This window comes from Neofelis nebulosa, chromosome 13 (genome assembly GCF_028018385.1).
Source record: "Neofelis nebulosa isolate mNeoNeb1 chromosome 13, mNeoNeb1.pri, whole genome shotgun sequence".
NCBI lineage: Eukaryota > Metazoa > Chordata > Mammalia > Carnivora > Felidae > Neofelis > Neofelis nebulosa.
In genome coordinates, this window is record NC_080794.1 from 51,344,496 (window position 1) to 51,362,253 (window position 17,758).

A 17,758-nucleotide genomic window follows, 5' to 3' on the forward strand; every position below is an offset into this window, starting at 1 on the left:
CATCAGGCTCTTCCCAGATGTTTTGAGCGGAGGCCCTTTATGGGAAGCGAAGACACGTGTTAACCTTCCTGGGTAGTACCTCCCCGTGTAGGTGAACAGCCCCGACTGGCTTTCAAAGATGTAGAGATGCACAGGTCATACCTACTTAACCCCTTCTGCGACTCTGTCCACCATATTTTGTGCACAAGGCCATTCCCCAGCTGGCCCTGCGGCCTCCCTGGACCTTGTCTCCCTCGCCCTTACATGTATGCGCACACAGAGGACACACACACACACACACACCTGACTTTTTACTCTAATTGCATACAGCTACTTATGATCTCCAAACATGTCCGGCTGCTTCAAGACTGTGCCATGGAATGCTTCTCCTGTTTTTACTCTTCTTTATTCCTAACCCCAGCCTTGAGGTCACCTCCTTGGGAACTGTTTCTCTTATGTCAACCCCATCCCCTCTCTCACCCCTGTCTGGGCCAGACAGCTCCCTCTGTGTCCCCGGTGCCTGTATTTCCCCTGTCCATGCTGTGCCAGGATGGTTGATACTCTTCTCCCTCCTGTTAGACCACGAGCACCATGAAGGTGTGCTTTATCTCCCTTTGTGCCTGACGGGTGTGGGATACACACTGAACATTCAATGCAGGTCTGAGAAATGAATGCATGAACGAACGAACAAATGAATGAGCTATAAGCAGCACGCTTATGTGAGAGGAGACCTCATCTTTCATAGCTTCACTGGTGTCTGTGAGTCCGTTTCTCGAAGTGTGGTCTTCAGCATCATCTAGGCTTCTTATTAAACTGCGGATTCCAGGTCCCACGCTGTACCTGCCGAACCAGAACATCTGGGAGTATAGCCTGGGAATGTGAACTCCAGCAAGCTGCCCAGGTGATTCTCATACATTCTCTTTGGTTAAATGACCGAAATACACACACACACACACACACACACACACACACACACACACGTCTGGGTTTTGCAACATTCAGAGCTGCCCGGGCTAGAAACGTGCTCATTTCAATCAGTCACCAATGAGTAAATCCTTAGCAAATGCATGCTTTGAATAGTCGTCAATATGTTTCACATTACGCTGGTGCAATTTCCATCCTTCCCATCTGGTCTCCTGTGAGCCTGCCTTGAAAGGCGGGCAGGCTCAGCTCTTTGCAGGCTTGCCCGTGGAAGTGGCGCCTGCAGGCAGGCAGGGGGCATCCCCGCTCCTTGTCTGAAAAGATGAGCTGCTATCAAGCATTATATTTCCTCTCAGATTTGCCAAATTGATATAAAAATAGTATCTTTTTATTGTTTTAAGATACATCTTTGGGGCACCTGGGTGGCTCAGTCGGTTGAGTGTCCGACTTTGGCTCAGGTCATGATCTCACAGTCCGTGAGTTCCAGCCCCGCGTCGGGCTCTGTGCTGACACCTCAGAGCCTGGAGCCTGCTTCTGATTTTGTGTCTCCCTTTCTCTCTGCTCTTCCCCCACTTGCAGTCTGCCTCTCTCTCTCTCTAAATTAAATAAACATTAAAAAAATTTCTTATAAGAAAAAGATACATTTTTTATGACTATTATGACCAAATACTCCACTGAAAAGTGATCAAGATGCCAGAGTTCACACGTAGCCAATATAAGTGTAATTTACACAGTCTCTCTCTGTCTTGATGCTTAACTTTTTTGAAAAATGAGGATACTTATTCTATGTGCCAGTATAACATCATGTATTGACAGCAGGGTCTAGGCAGGCAGAAGATGGACAAAAGGGACACATGACCCATGTGTGCAGGGTTAAAGCTTTATTTGCAGTAGATTTTGCATACAAATATAAGGAAATGTACACATCTGCTCTGCTCTGGATATCTCACAGGACAGCTCTGCGTCTGTTTTTCTACCCATCAAATTCAGGCATTGCACTAACTTGCAGACTAATGATACTGGAAAGAACTTCAAAGAGCCTCCAGCTGACCTTCCCCTTTTGCAGATGTGCACACTGAGGCCCGACTCTATGAGAATGTGCTGGCAGGGGCTTCGAGGGAATGTCCCAGCAAATTATTGCCCCTGTAACTTCAGCTCTGGGAGTTTTGGATTTCCAGACAACCTGTTCCTTATCATACACAAGGCCAGGTGCGGCCACACACTTAGTTATCCACCTGCCAGGAATGATAATATATTATCCAGCTGATCTTAAAAAAAAAAAGAAATTCTACTTCTGAAGCTGAAGTTCCTCTCTTTTTGGAGTGATCAATAGAATCACGGCATGAGGGATTTCTTAATCATGAGTAAACTTGGGGAGGCAACCCTCCCAGGGCTAATTTAAATGGAAGAGCGGGTAATAGTTCACTTGGGCTCATTTTTTAGTTTTTAAAATGCCATTCTTTTCTAGAAGAATCAATTTTTAAGCTATTAACCCAGCTCTCACCAGACGTTTTTCTTGTGGTTTGATTTATTCTGGTTGTTACTTAATTCCCCCCAAAAGAAAAGCCCAGGAGATCATAGGAATGTGCCCCAGCCCCTACCGTTGGCTCCAAAGAAGTTGGGCAAGGGTGGGGCTTCGTGGGGGAGGGGACAGGTTTGGAGGTGCATAGACCAGTGCTACATCTCACTGTGTGAACTTGAGGATGAAGTCTCCTCTGTACAAAGGGTTAGAGAAGAAAGTTTAAACAAGCTCACATAACCCTTCTGATGGGGCTGGTGGGAATATAAATTGGTACCACCTTGCAGGAGGGCAGTCCGGCAACAGAGGAGAATTTAAGATACCCACACCCTTGGTCTGCAGTCCAACTTCCAGAAATACATCCTTCAGATTTACCTGAGTGTTCTGAGGGACATAGGTACAAGGATAGTCACCACGGCATTGCTTGTGATGCCCAAACATTAGAAAACAACCTGATTCCATAGGGGATTGGTCGACTAAGTTCTAGTACATCCTTGCAAGGAAATAGCCTGTACCTATTAATAAGAGGGAGACAACTGTGTAAGAAGCGATTTGCAAGGGTCTCCAAGATGGGCCATGAAGGGAAAAAACTAGATGTAGAACAGTAAGCATATGAATATGCTATTTGTATAAAATAAAAAAGGATATGTATACAGTATCTTATACATACTTAAGTATAGAATATACTTATTTTGAGTGTATATACTGTAGGAGAGTTACAACTTTCCCCCTACCCCATTAGAGGCTCCAAACAGGCCTAAGAATTAAGGTGACAGAAGACAGATTAACAGGATAATACGGATTTTACTTTTACAGGTACATGGGAGCTGTCACAGGAAAATGCAGAGCCCCAAAAGTGGTTGGGCCTAAGTGCTTAGGTTGAACAAAGTATAGTAATTATGAAAAAGTAACTAAAAGATACAAGGAGGCTCAAGGGAGGTAAGGGTTTGTCCAGCCAGATTTGTTTGTACAGATTTCCCTAGGTCTGACCTCTCTGTCTCTGGTGCTAAGAGTGTTCGTTTCCTCCTAATATAGGGAGGGCATTTTTCACCTGGGAGTTATCCTTGCTTTCAGGAAGAAAAGTGTAGGCCAGAGTGCTGTTCCTGTACCTGCTGTTGTTTTAAGTGTCTTTGATGCAAAACAATCCTCCGGACAAAGTGGTGTATTTTGGGGTGGCACATGGGCTACCCTTCCATACAATAAAGTGGTGATGGTGATTGCCTCTGGGGAAGGCTTTCAGGGAAGCTGGAGGGCTCCACTCAATTGCCTACATCCCAAAGTAGACATTTATCCTCAATCCTTCCTATTATTATTATTGTTATTACTAGTCTTCCAGTCTGTTGAGTAGCAGTTCTTGTCGATTCTACCCCTTCTTGCTTAGCTTCCCTACTTGTCTCCTTTTTCCCACTTGCCCCTGCCACCCTATCCCAAGCCACCATTTTTCCACAGGACTACGGGAAGAGCCATGTGACTGACCACCTGCTCTTGGCTCCTTTGGATCTACTCTGCACCCAGCAGCCAGTGTCCTCTTTCACAAATGACCCCTCCCATGGCTTCCTATTGCAACGAGAAAACCCAATGGCCTTACCAAGATTCCAGGCCCCTCCCCAGACCTAAGCATGCCTAGTTCTCAACTTCAATTCAGCCACTCTGACCTCTTTTCTGTTCCCCAGATCTACCCTTTCTGTCTGTAGGCTCCGGACTGGATATTCTTTTCCCCTGAAATGTTCTCTGAGTGTTCCATGGCTTCCCCACTTCCATAAATCAAGTCTCAGAGTTTGTGTAAAAGTGTCCCTACAAGCTTCTCTCTTCCTTGTTATCAGCCTATTGTTTCTCTCTCAGCACATAGCATAATTTGTGATCGTTTATTGGTTGATGTTGCATGCCTACTACCCCCTAGTAGGGGGTAGATTTTCCCCCTAGATTTTAAGCCCCGTGAGGATAGGGTTCTTATTTATCTTGTCCATGTCTCTGTCCCCAAAGCCTAGCTCAGGGCCTGGCATATAGTAGGTGCTGAGTCCAAACTTGTGAATAGATGGCCGTATGGATGAATGAACAAAGTTGCAAATGAGTCCGTGGTAAATCGTGGCTCTGCAGGCAGGTTGAGGGCCAGCTCCTCTGACAAGGTGGATGCAGGAGAGGCCTGGGAGCCAGCAGCCTGCAGAGGGCTTGGGTTTAGGAGCCAGGATAATTAGCTAGTTCTCACTTAGGAAAAATAGTTCAGAGATGACTTTCCCTGGATCACAGTGGGTAATGCTTAACTCGGAACCAAAAACCCTTGGCGGATCTTCATTTTCTGGCCTTGGCCCTGACTTTGATCCCATTTGATGCACGAGTTGGAGACCTGGTGTTCAAGGCCTGCTTTCCAGATTTCATCACTGTGGTCCTATTATTTCTCCCAACGGTGAGCAGGGAGCTTAGCTTCAATCCCAGGCTCAGCCACTTACTATGTGACTAATCTTGGGTGAGATTTTTATCTCTGGGACCTTTTTTTTCCCCCCAGTAGTAAAATCTCCCTTGCCTAATTGAAAGGATTATATTGGTTAATACGTGTAAAATGTTTACAATGGCCATATGTTAGGTAGTTGAAAAAAATCAGTTCCTCTTTTGTGTAACTGGAATTAGCATAGAATTGCCCTGAGAAAATGTTGGCCTTGGCCTTGCTTTTGGTCCATTTGGGTTCCTGTCATCTAGAATTCATTTCTTTCCTCACTTGTTCAGGGAAGTGTTTCTTGTGAGGACCCACTTAGTCCTGACTTCCTGTAGGACTCTAGGTCGTACCAAGACATTGTCCCAGGTCAGGCCCCCCTGGAAGCCAACTACGGGTCAGAGGTGTGTATGCGGGAAGTTCACCGGGAGGGATAATCACAGGATCAGGCAGAGGGAGAAAGGCAACTCTGAGGCTCTCAGCAAAGGCCTCTATGATTCCACAGAAGCTTGAGGTCTGGAGTGATTCTTCAGAGTTGGCTGGAATTGAGGCAAAGGGTGACTCTTCCAGCCCTACAGTGACCAGATATTGGGTACAGACAGCCACTGGGAAGGGGGCGTGACCTTTGGCCAGGCTTTCTCTTTAGCAGAGGTAATTCTGGAAAGCTGCCAGCATTTCCAGCCACTGAGAGAAGAACCTGAGTCTAAAAGGAGGGATAGAGCATGGGCCTCCTCTGCACACACCTTGGACTAGCCTTGGCCTTGCAGAGACAGCAGTATCAGTCTTAACACTTGTGGGTCTAGGCAGACCAGTTCCACTCCTGGCTCAGCCACTCACCAGCTGGCCCCCTGACAAGCTCCTTCACCTCTGTAACTGAGGGATTCTGGTACCTTAAAAACCTTCCTCATTGTTAACTGCAGAATGTTTTGCTTGATTGTGCAGGAGGTAAAGTGAGACAGATTGTCAATATGCCCAAAACAGCAATAAATACTCATCTTGGTGGGGGTAGCGGTGGCCTTGGGTAAATGAGGTAACTACACAGGGCATTGGGTGTAGATGTGCCACTTAAACTCTGAAGAACAGGGCAGCTCTCGGGCAGTGGCTCTGTCCCTCTTACAGGGCGCTACTCCGACGTCCAGTGTCTCAGTGGGTGACTGGTCATCCATAAGCATGATGGGCCTGCTTCACATGCACACGAACTGACCGTGACGCTGTTTCCCTCCAGGTGACACAGAAGTACTCCCTGGTGATCGTGCAGGGCCACCTGGTCTCCGAAGGGATCCTGCTTTTTGGCCATCAACACTTCTACATCTGTGAGAACTTCACGCTGTCCCCTGTGGGTGATGTCTACTGTACCCGCCACTGCTTATCCAAGTGAGTTCCCTGCTTCCCCCAGTAGATTCTTCCCTGAGCCTTAACTTCCTTCTCAGCCACCCCTACTCCTACCCTGCCCACCTTGTTCTCTTTGTGGGCTGACATTTGTGCCTGAAACGGAGCCATGAGCTAAAATAGAAGAACTGAGACATAGGCATCCATGACTGTGGCTTCCCAAAGCTGAAGTTTGGGGTGGGTAACAATGGGACTGCTCCTCATACCTCTCGTGATATGGGGCACACCTCAAGACAAAGGGGCTTCTCTCCTTAGGTTATTTCGGTGATTGAATCCAGTCCCATCAGCTTGCTCATTCAACAGCTTGTCGATTGCTCCTTCTGTGCGAACCGTCAGACGGTGGCCCTCGTGCTGAGTGAGTGCACTCAGCAGCACAAATGGTTTCTTTTGGAAAGAGTTTCGAGCACACTGACATCACAAATTTATTACGAGAGGAGCCTTCTGGGATCACACTTGATGACGTGGGGCTAGTGTGGTGAGGGAGGACTACTGGAGGAGGGAGGCTGAGATCTGGGTTCTGAAACATGGCTGGGATTTGGGTAGAACTCAGACAAGTCTTTTTTTTTTTTTTTTACACCAACGAATACCAGAGGTCTTTGGCAGGAAATTCAGAAGTCCTTCTTTATAAACAAGTGTATTTGTTCAGGTAGCTCTCCTTGGTTAATTCTCTTGTGTTCATAATGTGCAGCCATTCATTCAAAGTCAGATTGACTCTGTTCACACTTTGGCTGGGAGCTCAGTTGTCAGGTAGTATGCCCCACCTGATCATCACATTTGACTATCACAACAAACATGGATGAAGATTTCTTGACTTTTCTGGTTTAGCAAAGGTTCAAATGATGACAAGATAACCTCTTCACCCGGAAGCTCTTAAACTAGTATCAAGTCACCTTGAGGGCTAGTTTAAATTTTTTTTTTAACGTTTATTTATTTTTGAGACAGAGAGAGACAGAGCATGAACGGGGGAGGGGCAGAGAGAGAGGGAGACACAGAATCGGAAGCAGGCTCCAGGCTCCAAGCTGTCAGCACAGAGCCCGACGCGGGGCTTGAACTCACAGACCATGAGATCATGACCTGAGCCAAAGTCGGCCGCTCAACCGACTGAGCCACCCAGGCGCCCCATGAGGGCTAGTTTAAACAGACTTCTGGGAACCCACCTTCACCCCAGTTTCCACTTTGATAGATCTGCTGGAGGGCCTGAGATTTTAACAAGGTCTTGGGTGATGCTGATGCTTCTGGTGTGGGACCATGCTTTGAGAACCGCTGTTTTAGACTATCGACAGAAGCACCAGAGCCTTACCTGCCAATAACTTAAAAATTTTAACTCCTGGTTGTCGTTATCATTTCCAGCCTATGGCAGGAAGCAAGAGTTCAAGGAGTGTGAAAGAATAGATGTCAGCCCACCCTCCTTTGATTTAGATTTGCTTTAAAATGCTTGGCATTTTTCTTTCTGCTCATTTGCATCTTTTATTCATACCAAATGTTCACCGGTTTCTGCGAGACTTCTGTGCTTTTCCAAGGCAGGAGGAGCATAATTAATCCTTGGCACATGCATCCCATCTTATTCCTCATGTTTTATTGATACTGATCAATATGGACATTGGGTCTGCAGACTTGCCTTTCTGAGAGCTGATGAAAGCTTTCTCGTCTACCTATCTGCATGGCGTGCCCCTGTAATGACTTGCATAATCCATTGCTTCACTCTCCACCTCTGGTTTAAATCGAGTTAGTGTTAGAGAAGATGTTATTGATTAGGCAAATTGTGTTTATGAGGTGCATCTAATCATGATCAAATTGGCTACATCTGCACTTTTAATGGAAGCCCAGTTGTCGGGTTGTAGGTACTCACTTGATTTGCAATGACAAAGGAGACTTCCCGTGTCTGGAAGTGTATTTTTCTAGAATGCGAGTAGGAGTGCAGTGAGAACAAATTACTACCCTGGAGTATCATTTGGGAATTGCTTAGGTAATTTTAGTCACCAGACCTCAAAGAAGTATTTGTTAACCAGACAGTGCTTTCTCTCTGAGGTCTTGTCTGCTGCCCTAAGAAACTTCTGGCACTCATGGAGATGCGGTTCTCAGAGACCAGCTATTAGATCATGTGAGATCAATGGGGATTAAGTCTTATTTTGACCATGGAGACTAAGGAAGATACATAAATAAGCAAGTTAAAAATAAAGCTAACGCAACCCTGAAATGTTTCTTTAAAAGACTGCCATCAAATTGAGTATAGTTGAGCACTAGACCTTGAAAGAAGCTCTCTGATGCACCATAAAAATATCCCAAATAAAACTCAGGAACAATGCAAATCCTCCAGCATTGATTGTGCTTGAGTACTTTGGAGCTTTCCTCAGAAGGTAAGGACCTTTCTAGATGGTTTATTTTGCTTTCAGTGAGATTGCCCATTACCTGAATTTGTTCCCTAAGGCTGTATAACAAAGTACCAAAAATTGGGTGGCTTAAAAAAACAAATTTATTGTCTCCCAATTCTGGAAGCTAGAAGGCCAAAATCAAGGTGTCAGCAGGGCCATGGTCTCTCTCCAGTTCTCAGAGAGGATCCTTCCTTGCCTCATAGCCTCTGGTGTTTCCCTGCAGCCCTTGCCTTTTCTTGGCTTGGAGACACATCATTCCAGTCACATGGCCACCTTATGTCTGTGTGTCATGAGATCTTCCCTCTGTGTGTGTGTGTGTGTGTGTGTGTGTGTGTGTGTGTCTGTCTCTGTGTCCAAATTTCCCCTTTGTTTAAGGACACCAGTCATATTGGATTAGGGCCAATCTTGACCTCATTTTAACACTATTACCTCTGTAAACACCCTATTTCTAAAAAAAAAAAAAAGCCACATTCTGAGATACTGGGGGTTAGGATTTCAACATATAGCATATCCCTCTTGGAGGACACTACTCTACCCATAATAGTGTCAGGCAAGCTCACAAGGTATGCAACATTTGATTCATTTTGTTGGAATCCAAGCCATCCAACTGGCTCTTTGTGATAGGGTACTTATAATAAGACATTTTCTCCACATCAGTCAACAGTTCTGAGGCATCATTTCTCTGTTTACTTCAATTCAACAAATACTAGAAATCTGTATTGTGCCAGGCAACTGTGGTAGACTCCATACACACAAAGAGATAAGTCAGATGTGGGCTGAGTCTGGTAATGAGTTTATGATCTAGTGAATGATTCTGGGTATAAATTACAGGTATAAATTCTGACAATAATTGGATTAGCTCAGAAATAACTTCAAATATTTTAGTCTGAAGTCCACTTTTACTACCAAAGACCAGGTGAACCAATAGGATTACCACTTGGTTTACTGTGGTTTCCCTAGCTAAGAATATTAAAAAGGATACTGTAACCACTGTGGCAAACTTGCATTTATCATGATAGCTGTCATGCAAAAGAGTAGTGAATAGCATCCTATAAACTGTGGCCACAGCTCCATCTAAAGAAGGACATGAATCAGCTCCTCCTTTCTTTATCCATTGGCCTTAAGGGCCTGAACTCTGCCTTAATGCACAGAACAGGGAGAAAACAGTGTTGGCAAAGAGACCCAGTCATAGCTGTGTGACTAACACTAGATAAGACGGAACTTCAACCTGGACTCACATCAGTGAACTCAGTAACGTTTTTTACACTTTTGTCTTCCTGAGCATTTGGGTCTGTCTGAGCATTCCTGCCGTATCAGGTTATTCTATCTCTACAGGTAGGAGAAAAATGAATGCATTTCCTCCTAAAAGCTCCTTCCTGAAAGCATTTTCCAGAACATTCTTCCTCACGTCATCAGTGTCTCAGAGTGCTGGGTTGCAGGATCAGTCAGCACAGAGGGAGCTGCAAAGAGCGAGCTTGCAGGGAGAGCTCTGTAAAAGCTAGTGGGTCTTTCGGCCTCAGAGGAGAGAGGGTACTGATGAATGAGCTTCAATTTTAGAGTCAGAGGACCTGGGTTTGAAACCAGTTCCATGTGACCTTGGAAAAGTCACTTTTCCTCTTTGGAATGCAGTTTCCTCATTTCTGATATGGGAATACTAATGGCACATGCTCTGTAAGGAGGTTATGAGGTTTAAATTAAACAGACAGGATGTGCTTCGCAGGCTGTAGGGCCTGATGCTTGTCAATCCACTCAACAAACATGCCCAGAGCTCTGGGGAAGATGTGGAGGGTGGAGAGCCGTGGGCACAGGTCCGTGCCCCAGGGAACTCACTCATAGTCTGCTGGGAAAAGAACCAAATGTGTGGCTAAAGCACAGATGATGTTTGCTGTGGTTCCTGCAAGCAAGGGGCTACGGGAGCACGGAGGCAACGCCACTGCCATTCTCACCAGTGCCTTGACCGGAGATGCTGGTTGACCTAAGCTGGGAGTAGGAACCAGAATTACCACCACGGCCCCACGGGGAGTCGGCGAAGTTCAGCGGAAACTCAGCTTCCCCCTGATGGCAGAGACAAAGAGCCTTAGCCGGAAGATTTGAATTAAAGCACCTAGGCAGAAGTATCCAGAACCAAAGCCACCTTTGTATTTGATCACTTCTACAGCATTGTGGCTCAAGGCAGAGATCTGAGAGGCTTGTGCTTAGAAGGGGCAGGAGGAGCTGCAAAGGGCTGAGTCTCCATCCTGGAGGGCTGGCTGTTCAGGAGGCTAAGCCAGGCTCAGGCTGTGACCCCCAGGAGCAGCCTCCGCTTCCACCTTCAGGAACCATTCTGCATTGTGCTCAAGGGCACGCCCTCAGCACTGCAGACGCCCGGCCACCCCCACTGACCCGTGACTGGAGAAGCCCTGCTGAACGGTGTGACAAACCGATCTGTCTGCTTCCCCTGGGAAGGGTGGCTCGGAGGCCTGGTGTCCTGCTCCGTAGGCTGGGTGGGGAGGGCCACACTCAGAGCCGGGGTGGCGAGGAGGGGAGATAGCAGCCATCGCTGCCACCTCGTGCTGCTGCGGGGGCTCTTTCAGTTCTCGGCTCTTCATATCTGTAGTTGATACACGGGCTTCTTGGGGACTGGGGTGCCTGGGAGGCCCCTTGTTGCTCAAGTCCCCAAAAGGCATTTGATCAGAGCTTTTCCAGTCACATTCACAGTTTAACTTTGCTACATAACTCAGAAGTTCAGAAATGTAACTCTATACCTGAAATCAGTTTTATGTCTCAAGTCCCCATTCATATTGGTGGTGAAAAGCTTTATCTGGTTACCGAAAGGGGTTTCCGTTACTTGCATTGCACAAGTTGTCCCCTATGGGATAAATCTTAGTCAAATTCGCAGTTCTCCCTTTCTCCCCTCTCCCTCTCTTCCCACCAGAGAGTCGTTCTGACCTCTGAGGGGGCTCCTGGCTCTGGGTCGGGGCTCTGGGGGCCACCGCTGATGCTGTGGCCAGTATCCTCCAGCCCACCAGTGCTCTCAGCCCGCTGCACACCTCTTTGGGGCTCAGGGGTTCTCTGCACCTTTCTCCCCTGGTACTCTAGATGCCATCCCACATGGCTGGGCCACCCCAGACCCCATGTTGCTGAAGCCAGGCTTTTTTATGGAGGCTCATCATCTTTCTGCCCCTGCCTTCTGGCCTGAACTTTCTCCATGTGTAATGGGGTGTCTCTTTCACTCTTCTCCACCCCCTCGACCCTACACCTAGAGAGCCTTCTTACACTCACCCCTTGCATCCTGTGCCACTGTCTGCCCTGGAGGCTGTCGCCTCACCGGGTGACACGGATGCCCCACCCTGCTCCAGGGCAGGGCCGACCCAGGCAGGAACTCAGAAAGGGTTTAGCAGGTCAGCGGTGCCAGCACCCTAGCTGGTCATGATTGCAGCACTCCTCCTGCAGTGTCTCCAGAAACATGGGGTCCGGGGTGTCGCGGGGCAGGAAGGGGAACAAGCCCTCCAGACACCCTCTCACTGCATGTCGTGTTTCCTTTTCAGCATCAGCGATCCATTCATTTTCAACATGTGCAGCAAAGACAGGTCCTCCGACCACTACTCGTGCCAGAGACATAGCTATGGGGACCTCAGGGAGCTCCGGCAGGCACGCTTCCTCCTGCAGGTATGCCCCGGGGAGGGGGCAAGAGGGAGAACCATCTTTTCATGGAAAAAGCATCTAGGTGCTATGGAGGCCCCATCTGAGAGTGCGGGACACCTCCGTGACCCCCTTCACACCTGTGCATAGCCCAGTACCTTTGGGACCCATCTGTGAGTCCGCTGGCTGATGTTGGGCCTGGCTTCCAGGTTGGCAGTGCTGAAGTCTGCTTCATTCTCTCCCCATTTCCTCCTATTTGGCTGCTGGGACCTTCTCTCTCTTACTGTGTCATTTAGGATCCAGTCTCTTTGCTTTCCTTTTCCCTTGACACGTCCCAGAGCAACCTTGGAGATGCTGGAATACAGGACAGGACAGCTCCGTTGCCCTGTGGCAGAGCTGAAGACTAAGAGTCAAGGGTCAGCCTGCCTTATCCGAGCCTGTGGACCCCTCCGCTGACCTCTGTCCCTCCCCTCTGCCCTCCGCACAGGCTCAACCATCTTCAAGCTCCCGGGCACTTCCTGGGTCAAGTGGTTTGGAGATCTCTTGATTGTCCCCTCCAACCAGGGTCCCGGAGCTTCACCCAGTGCCTTCAAGGACTCACGAGGGGCTAACAGAGCCAGTACCCTTCAGAGTCAGGGCTTTGCTGAGACTTTTCACTTCAGGTGCGAAAGGAGGAGCCCCTGCTGGCCGCAGACACATCTGGGCCTCTCCAGCCCAGCCTTACAGCATCGAAGCTGCATCCGAAGGCCTCCCAGGCATCTGGCAGAGGAACAGGAAGAGAGGAGGGACCACCCTTGTGGGAGGGGAGGGGCCCAAACCTTCTTCCACCCTTTCTGGAGAGTCTCTGTTCTGCTAAGGCCAATGGGGGATGGGGTTGGCCCTAATCAACCTAGTAATGAGTGTTTTATCTGTAAATGTCTTTGGGTCTATAATTCATCCTGTGATCCTCCTGCCTGGGGGCCTTCTCACTATTTTCTGACACTGAAGCTCAGGGGGGCCTTTCTAGGGGGCTCATTCTCGAAAGGATCAGCAAGCTGCTGGAATCCAACCAGCCCTCTTCCTCCCTCTCCACTGATTTTGCCCACAAAGTGTTGGTTCTCATCTTGCCTGACCTTAGTGCGCTTCCTTGCAAGGACAGTAAGCTAGAAGGGGAAAACTGGAAGAAGCCCCGCCCTGAGGGTTCTAGACAGTGTGGCTAGCATGGGCCTAGTCCAGACCACGGCCCTGACACTGTAGCATGTTTGAGTACAGGCAACCACGTCTTGTCTCTTCCACCATTACATATATAGCACTCAGCACACTTTTTGGCACATCTAAATACTCAAAATTATTATTTTATGATTATGTCTACCTTATAGATTATATATAGTAGCACATAGGTATCAGCAAGTGAGTTTCTTTCCCCTCAGTAAACAGTGATTGTTTCCAGATGTTCGGTTAGCCTGACAGTGGTGAAAAGGAGAAGCGGGAGAGCTTGTGAGCAGGGCCAAGTAGTGTGGGAGTTAGGGGCGGGGAAAGCTTGTGAGCATGGCCCTCATCTCTCTTGGGTTCCCCTAGGAGAAAGTCAAATCTTGGGTGCTCAAGGTTGCCGGGGGAAGCCATTACATATGCACTGATCATCTGCTTTGCACAGTGTTTATATTTCTATCGTAGAAAAATATGCAGGGCTCCCATATGCACCCCGACCCTGTCCAGAGGGGGTTGCGCTATCATCACAAATACTTTCCCTCTGCTCCGGAGCCCAGAACTGGACTTTGGAAGCACTACCAGTCAGGTAGAAACGGGACCTGACTCCGTTGTCAGATGCAGCGCCTTCCTCCATGCCCAGCACCACCACCCCCCACCCCCACCCCAGCCCTCGGAATTCTCTCCCTGACCTGGTCTCATCCCTGAGCCTCATCCTACATGTAGACTCTCTCTATGGCTGTTCCAAGTCCGTTATTTATACAGCTTGGATGAGAAGGAAGGGAGACAGGGAGGGAGGAGGGAAAGGAAATTATGTAGAGTTCAATTAGGCATTAACAAAATACCTTTGCCATGTCAGCATGGCCACATCAAAATGGCTCTGCAAAACGAGTTTGGCAAAGCACCCTGTGCCTACAGGTCTATAGGTTGACATACAGTGTTGCCCAGATTGTGAGATGCACCCAGCCACCCCCCCCCCCCATCTACCCATCCCCTAATATTTCTGATGAGGTGAGTCTCTGGTTCAGGAAACCAAACTTGTGACCCAGAAGTGGAGGAGTCTGAAGGTATCACCAGGCCCTTTCCTCCCTCTGTCTATTCCTTATCTGGCTTATCCTGGGAGTGGGGCTCTTGCTTCCTGCTTCAGTCAAAGAAAGTCTGAGGCCCTCCTGCCCTCCTACCAATTTTGTGGGGACTCCCTTCATCAGTGTCACTAAAGTCTTTGTACCCCCTTAGAAGGTTGCAAGAACCAACCAGAAAGGGTTGTCTGACACAGAGAACCAAATGACCCATTGCTAGTGGCTCCGTGGCCTGGGTTTCTCCATTTCAGGCAACTTCAGTAGCAATGAAAGGGGTTTCTCCTCTTTATAGGACATTGCCCTGGAGCTCTTTTTCCAAAATGGATATTCCAAGTTTCTTGTCTTTCACAACAGCGATCGGAGTAAGGTCTTCAAAAGGTAAGGGTTTGAAAAATCCTCCTCGGAGAAAACTGATCATGAACTGAGAACAGGACAAAGACAGCTCAGCTCTGTTCTCAGGAGAACTGTTCTCAACCCACAGCAAGCAAGATTTAGATCAGACATGGGAAGAACCTATTGACATACGGAGCTATTGAATCATGGAATGAAGTATAGAAAAAGATGCAGAAATGCCTTCCCTAAATCCGAGAAACAGGCTCCATTTCATGGACTGAAGTGGTTTAGGACAGTAATGACTAAAGGGGGAAAAACTTGTGCAGACACAACACATTTAAGAAGCTGGCTGTTTAATGGGCCTTCCAGAATTTTCTGGCTTGGCTTTTTAATTTTCCAAATAATTTTTTTTGGCTTAATCTTTTCTTTTTGATCCCAGTTGCCAATTTTAGTTGTTCCAATTTCATATTTCACTGGAAAGAATTCCAAACAACTGATTTCCCACTTCTTCATGGAACATCTTTTTTCTTTCTTTAAAGAGAGAAGCCTGCTGTTTTAGTTTAACTTCTTTCTTCGAATAGATTAATGGATCAGTCCAAGAAATCTATGCTAGTGTTTAAATTTTTTTAGTTCTAATGGTTCTTTTTTTTTCATTATTATTGAAGTTACAGATAAATAGATCTGTGGAGAATCTAGAAGGGCTGGAAAGGAAAGCAGGTTCCTAGCCATAGACAGACAACACAGAGAGTGTATTAACAGAAGTTGGGGGAGGGTATGTTCCGCTCCACTTTGGGTTGGGAGTTCTGAGGTGATATTTGACACCCCCAGTCTGGGAAGCCCCATTTTGTGCTCAGAAGTTCTAGCCTTGTCTTCCTGTTGGCTCTGGCCAGTCACTGGCACTCCAACCAGCTGCTGGGTCCAAAGGGCAGGGCCAGAATGGAGAAAACAACTCCTGCAGAGAGGCTGTTTGCGCCAGCTCTGGGCACATCTCCATTGACTGTGAGCCTTCCTCTGAGGCGCCTCCAAGGGGCGCTGTTATATTGCCTCCCAAAATTTTCTTCAAGTTCCATTTTAGACACAACTGAGGAGGTAGATAGTGCCAGGCTGTACCGCACATCCATTTCTCCCTGTGATTTCTGTATGTTAAGCATAGTTTGTCACAGTTAATCTAGAAGTTTTATATATCCCTCGCTCAGGCAGTGAATGTTGGCCATCCCCTCCATGACTTTGCCTCAAAGAGCCTTAAATTAGATGGCATTTTCAGTGGTTGCTGGAATTGGCAATGGGAGGATTGTCAAGTGCCTGGCCCAGAGGAGGTATCCAAAACACATACATGGCTTTTATTGTAACTATTGTTTTATTACCATTTTTATTAAGGCCAGAGTGTATAATGCCAGGGGATGCTGAGGGCCTGCCTCAGAGGTGCACCTGGGTCTGGTGTTCATTCCCTGGGGACAGGATGGGGTATGGGAGGGGCAAGTCTGCACCCTGCCTCTTGACTGGCACCAAAAATGTCTCTCTGGTGGTGGAAGAGTCTTGACTCTGCTGCTGGAATGATCTTTTCCTTTTTTGTTTAGCTTCTGCTCTTTCCAGCCCAGCTTGAAAGGGAAAGGCATCACGGAGGAGCCTCTCAATCTAAGGTAATGGCACAGGCAGGAGCCCAGCCGTGCTCTCTGGGCATGGTGCTGGCCTTGCTTGGATTGTCTTCATTTGTCTGATCCTACCGTAAAGAAGCATCCAAAGATGCATCAATCCGCATTCTCCTCCATTTTTCTCCTTTCCATCCCCACCCTCTCCTCCTACTCCTGGAGTTCCTTCTGCCAATGAAACCTCTACAAACAGACTTGGAATTTCATGTGCTCTGTGGCATTTTCGAACCAAAATGCAAGAAGCAGCCCTCTGCCCACGGTGGGTGGGGCAGGTCACCTGGTGTGGTGTCAGCCCAGGCTCAGCCTTGGTGTCAGGGCCCCGGGGGGGGGGGGGGGGGGTCGTGAGCAATCTCAGGTTTGTCCCTCCTATATGAGACTCTCTGAAAGCTCAGAAGCTAAATTAGCAGACGGTGGAACGTGAGGCAGGTAATAATTCATGAATCTGTGATATGGAGCATCCTCACCGGGGAACGGAAGGCTGACAGCCTCCTCCCAAGGCCTCCGTTTACAAATACCCGCTTCTCTAGAAGGCTAACTCGGGATTGGTGAGTGCTTTTATTTCAATTAGGAGTGAAACTGGAAGAAGAAGGTGGTTCCTGATTTTTTTCCAGGAGTATGACGGATAGGGTAGAGAGGGGTGTCCCCAGGAGTGGCATTCAAAATATAGTGAAAAAAAAACCACCAAAAAACCAAAATATTTGTAATGACCATGGAATGGGTACCACCAAATCATGCACAATGATTTATCAATAGCTTGTTACATGTGGTGGTTGTTGTCTGACAGAGCAAAGTACTCAAAACCTCCCCTGTCCTTATTGAGTTTACATTTTCTTTTTTTTTTTATTTAAAAAAAATTTGTTTAATGTTGATTTATTTTTGAGAGAGACAAAGACAGAATGCGAGTGGGTTAGGGGGCAGGGAGAGAGGGAGACACAGAATCCGAAGCAGGCTCCAGGCTCTGAGCTGTCAGCGCAGAGCCCGACATGGGGCTTGAACTCACGAGCTGTGAGATCATGACCCGGGCCGAAGTCAGACGCCCAACCGACTGAGCCACCCAGGCGCCCCTTGAGTTTACATTTTCTTGAGGAGGACCAAAGAAAACAATGTAAATGAGTGAAATATAAAACCTATTAAATAATGAGTATAAATATTAAAAAAAAAGTCGGTAGAGGGAAGGGTTGAAATCTTAGACAGGGTGGTTAAGGGAAGCCGTCACCGAGAAAGCAATATTTGAATTCAGATGTGAACAAAGTGGGGAAGGGAGTTCTGCAGGTAAACGGGGA

The 17,758-nt window shown here is 47.6% G+C and overlaps 1 protein-coding gene across 6 annotated transcripts in view; it reads left to right on the forward strand.

Moving 5' to 3' along the window:
* The window catches only part of WDFY4 (WDFY family member 4), a 297,907-nt gene that overhangs the window by 200,647 nt on the left and 79,502 nt on the right, over positions 1–17,758 (forward strand). For all 6 annotated transcript variants that reach the window (XM_058696987.1, XM_058696986.1, XM_058696985.1 and 3 more), the window contains 4 exons: positions 6,073–6,221; positions 12,136–12,256; positions 14,786–14,871; positions 16,404–16,466. In XM_058696987.1, the coding sequence (XP_058552970.1) occupies positions 6,073–6,221; positions 12,136–12,256; positions 14,786–14,871; positions 16,404–16,466 (419 nt within the window). The remainder of the gene's footprint in view (positions 1–6,072; positions 6,222–12,135; positions 12,257–14,785; positions 14,872–16,403; positions 16,467–17,758) is intronic.